Source organism: Phalaenopsis equestris, unplaced genomic scaffold (genome assembly GCF_001263595.1).
Source record: "Phalaenopsis equestris unplaced genomic scaffold, ASM126359v1 Scaffold000002, whole genome shotgun sequence".
NCBI lineage: Eukaryota > Viridiplantae > Streptophyta > Magnoliopsida > Asparagales > Orchidaceae > Phalaenopsis > Phalaenopsis equestris.
Window position 1 is genome coordinate 3,716,064 of NW_018164444.1, and position 5,178 is coordinate 3,721,241.

General features: G+C 32.7%; 1 protein-coding gene across 2 annotated transcripts in view; it reads right to left on the reverse strand.

Moving 5' to 3' along the window:
* The window catches only part of LOC110038804 (mitochondrial uncoupling protein 1), a 10,462-nt gene extending 8,622 nt beyond the window's left edge, over nucleotides 1-1,840 (reverse strand). Inside the window, exon 1 of one of the 2 annotated variants that reach the window (XM_020743711.1) lies at nucleotides 1,523-1,840. In XM_020743711.1, the coding sequence (XP_020599370.1) occupies nucleotides 1,523-1,596 (74 nt within the window). In that variant the 5' untranslated portion in view covers nucleotides 1,597-1,840. The remainder of the gene's footprint in view (nucleotides 1-1,522) is intronic. The other variant, XM_020743719.1, reaches the window with a different exon arrangement.
* Nucleotides 1,841-5,178: the final 3,338 nt, after the last annotated feature.

Genomic DNA, 5,178 nt, shown 5'->3' on the forward strand with positions numbered 1-5,178 from the left:
AAACTAGAACCAGGAATAGCCAAACTAGTGTAATCATCACTCTCCATCGTTTCGTTAGCTGTAATTCAAGGTTTCATAAATCCGATTGCAAGACAAATTTATTTTGCCGTCGTCCCCAAATTCTTTCGTCACAGCAGGGATTGGATAAATCCTGATGTATGGGATTTGATAAATCCGATTTAACGTAAATCTAAGACAAACAAACACCGCCAACATTTAAAAAAGAATTATAGAAAGGAAAAAAAAGATAACTAGTTCTCAACTATTATAAGCATTAAGATCCTCACCTAATCAAAGAACATAAGAGAACACGTATCCAATTATAAGTAGATGAAACTAACAGGCAAACCCATTTCTGACCTGCTAACGAAAGAGCAAAAAGAACCATGAAAACACAAGTATAAACAGATGTTCACAAAAAGAAGGTTAGGGCTCATTTGATTAAGCCTAAACTAGAACCAGGAATAGCCAAACTAGTGTAATCATCACTCTCCATCGTTTTGTTAGCTGTAATTCAAGGTTTCATAAATCCGATTGCAAGACAAATTTATTTTGCCGTCGTCCCCAAATTCTTTCGTCACAGCAGGGATTGGATAAATCCTGATGTATGGGATTTGATAAATCCGATTTAACGTAAATCTAAGACAGACAAACACCGCCAACATTTAAAAAAGAATTATAGAAAGGAAAAAAAAGATAACTAGTTCTCAACTATTATAAGCATTAAGATCCTCACCTAATCAAAGAACATAAGAGAACACGTATCCAATTATAAGTAGATGAAACTAACAGGTAAACCCATTTCTGACCTGCTAACGAAAGAGCAAAAAGAACCATGAAAACACAAGTATAAACAGATGTTCACAAAAAGAAGGTTAGGGCTCGTTTGATTAAGCCTAAACTAGAACCAGGAATAGCCAAACTAGTGTAATCATCACTCTCCATCATTTCGTTAGCTGTAATTCAAAGCCCAAATTGACTAAAGCCCAGAATATAAAATAATTTTACCATTTCTGCTAAATCATGTGAAAATTACATAATCATTATCTCAAACTCCATATCCCCTGCGTCCCACAGTCAAGATTTCCAAAACACCACCACAAAAACTACAATCACATAATTATATTGAGATAACCAAAGTTTTGAGTAAATCCGACCAACGAATAATCTTCAAGTTAATGATGCAATCACATGCAAACTACAGAATTTGATTGCAAGCATTATAAAGACACGTGGACTTGAGATAAAGACATCAAATAAAACCTTATATTGAATGATCATATACGGTACTCAAGAGCCTTTTTGTTCAAAGAGGCCAGCATTAAAGATAAAACACAACCGAATCATGAAAAATCCCAACCGGCTCTCTAGTTCCCTTATATTCTCAAGTGTGATCATCCAACTCAAAACCATAAGCAATAGCGATCAATCGACCAGACCAAAAAACAAAAAACAAAACCCTTGATATATGCGGTAGCAACTCAATCAAAAGGGCCCTATATCGTATATGCCTCCCGCTTACCTCCGCGAAGCAGGCGGCGATGGCGCTACTTGCGAATCTCCCAGCAAAGGAGATATCGGCCTTCGCGCTGCCATGATCACCTCCCATGGTCGCCGGAGGAAACCAGGGCAGAGATCCGAAAGTCTGAAGTGTTAGCAAATGGTTTATGGACGGAGGAGGTAGAACTTATAAGAAGCGAGGAAGCAGAAGGAATGGCGACAGAAGACGATCTAGTGGCGTTTTTTAATCGGAATGCAAGGCAAGGCAGCAACTGGCATCTCCCGCCCCGACCCTGTGAATCCGCGTCAGCGCCAACCATTTTGTTTTTTCGGCGTTGCAAGGAGCACCACTGGTTCATCTTTTGGTAGAATTTTAAACCAAGTGAAATTTTAAGAAAAAATTATGAAAGTGCCCTTGAAATTTGTTTTGTAGGAAGGTTTGTTAAATGACACTTTGAAATATTGTTATTTACAAGTTTAGCAATCTATTGCAATCATTTTTTTAATATATTACTCATTTATCAAAATTCAGGATAACATCCCAATGGACATATGTAAATGTATTGGTTTGATGGTTCAAAAAGTTTGAGAGAAATTTTTTTTTTTTTTGTAAATAAGAATGTCCCAAGTGATTTTTATATAATTAACTATTTCTATAATTGTATTGGTATTAATCCGGTAAATAATTTTCGAGCTTTTTATGTGAGCAGTCCAGTAGGATTTTGATTGTTTAGTATTAAATTAATTAATTAAAATATTAATTAATTTAAATCATTTTCTCTCAAGAGTTGGTAAATTTATCATTTTTTATTATTGCTTTTATTTTTTGTCTGTATGTCTGAGTTTGAGATTCTTTTTTGTCTAATTTTCTCTCATATCTCAATGAGAGAATCAAAACAAAGAGGGGAAGGTTAGGGATCTTGATTCATTTTCTGCAATAATGTTCCTCTGTTTATAAGTGAACCGTTCATATGTTAAAAAATAGCTACTCATTAGGTACGAATCTCAAAAGTTCACCAATTTATTATTTCATGTCGTCTTTTCACATTGACATTTAACATTATCTCAAACAGTATTAGATTTTGATATTTGCTTCCCAAAAGCTCATCGTGTCAAATTCTTATCAACTTATTTGACTTTTGAGATAATTTAACACTAATCAATTCAACTTTAGAGCTAGTTATTATTGAATCAGTTGATCTCTTGAATAATGAGGTGATCTTAATCTTTTTGTCAGGTGGTTAGGTGTTCTCAATCAAATTTCATACTCACTGAAGAGCTATTAAGCATAATGTGCTAATTAAGCTAGTTGAAGAGGTCTTATATTACTATTTAGTCGACCTTGCGAGTAGTTTACCATTTCATCTCGAAACTATACTTGGAAGGTGTTGTTTGATTTTTCAAATTGGCCAATTTGTCAGCTTGGTAGGACAACTTCACCAAGGAACTTGACGGTTCATATGAGAATGTTAAATGGTTCTAAAATCAGTTAAGTCATGAGGTATAACTCAAAATAAAGGGTCTATCATGCAGTATTGCTTGACTCTTCCATTTCCTCAATTAGGTCCTATCATGGTTGTAAGGCAAACCATATTAGAAGTAAATGAACAACATCAAATGTTTTATAACATGTCATACAACATGTCATATTATAATGAAATCTCTCATATGGCATTCCAAATTTGGACCTAATGGTTAAGTTTTAAATTCTTTCTAATTAGTGAAATAATTGCAATTACTCATTTCAATATTTCAATTCATATTAAATGCGTAGAGCCCAAAAGTTGTCTGTAAACACATCCTAGGTTGGAACTATATAGCTTAAGGTTAAAGACAATGGAAGAAATTCTGGTCCCGAGAGAAAGGCGAAGTAGAACTCTGGAGATGAATTAACTATCCTAGGTTGGAACTATATACGGCCAATACACGTGCATAGCTAGGGAGAATAGAAAAAACTGAATGAATTAAGTTAGTGTATTGACATCATGGGATAAATTGGTTTGAACAATTAAATTCAAATTTGAATGTTAGGAAATCTAAAGTCAAATCAAAAGTTAATGCTACAAATTATATATTTAGTTCAGCCATTATTAAATTTTAAATATAACCAAATTTAAATTCAACTTTAGGGAAACTGCTTTCTTGCTACTTTTTAACAATTTGTGTTGTAAATTTTTTTTTCAACCTAACTATGTTAAAATATGGTGATTATAAGAAAGTTGTTATCTAATCTTTTAGAAAATAATATATTTCTAATTCTCACAGTAGAAATTATTTTCTCCACCACATCTTTATTACCAACTTTTTAAAAAGCTGCAGCCAACCCAAACAGATCATTAGAGTAATGTTTAGACACACAATTTAAAATCCAATCAAAACAAGTCTCTAAGATTGTTAGATGGATTACACATGATAAGTGTATGATACATATCATCCATCCAATTAGCTGAAGTAATAACATATGAGATATTGATTTAACTAACTAATAAATAATTATAATTTTTAAATTCAAAAAATTGTTTCGTGTAATATGTCAATGGATTTGAAGAAGGTTCAAATAAGTGTTGCGTGGGCTAAATTGAAATGGACATGTGTGATTCGTCACATCTCAGGTTTATTAGCCCAAGGATTGTTTCGTGTAATATGTCAATGGATTTGAAGAAGGCTCAAATAAGTGTTACGTGGGCTAAACTGAAAGGGACATGTGTGATTCGTCACATCTCGGGTTTATTAGCCCAAAGGGTTGACAACCAAAATCAGCCCTGATTAATATGAAATCAACCAATTTGATCACATCACGATGGTACCAAGTGGGGTGTGCTCCAACATCCAATAGATCAAAATAAACTTCTTTCAGTGTGCGATATATTAAGTTGAGAAGACACTTAGTCTAAAGGATTGATATTCAAAACCAACCCTGGTTGGTCAGAGGTCAATCAATCTGGTCTCATCAAGTTGGTGCCTTGTGAGAGTACTTCAATTTCTGACGGACCCGAAGTTCAAATTGGATTTTTTGTGCATTGTGTTTGTGTGAATTTTTTGGTTTGATGATTTGTTAATTTTGGTTTTTGTGAAAAGTTGTTCCATTTTTTAGCAACGGTGAATTTTCAATCATATTTAGATATAGGAGACTTTTTGGGGTATTACACCTTGTCCAAATAATGACTGGGGCATTCTAAGGATGTAGTTTACACTTACATATTTTTTAATTTAAATTCAAGCTTAAGACTTAAAATCACATCATAGGTTATATTCACATTAAATTTAAGGGAATTGATTCACGTATATGCCTCCATGCAAGTCTTATGTGTTTACATATCCAACATCAAACTTCAATACTTTCTTATACATCACTCAAATTTTTAATATTACAACAAAAATATTATCAATATCAATTTTTCTGATGTAAAATACACCTCTTCATGTGCACATATTGATGTGGTTGTCACATTAAAATGCTAAATAAATATTAAAATATTGATATATGTTTTATAATTACATAAAATTTGTGTGGTATATATATAAATCTCCTTAAAAAAATGATATATATTATGCAATAGATAACTTCAAAGCATATTTAATTTAATATAAAAATTCACTGCCTGAAAATATAATTTAGAAAGCATAAAATGCCGCCTTCTTGATTTAATGTAATTTGCTCAACAAAAAATTGCTGTT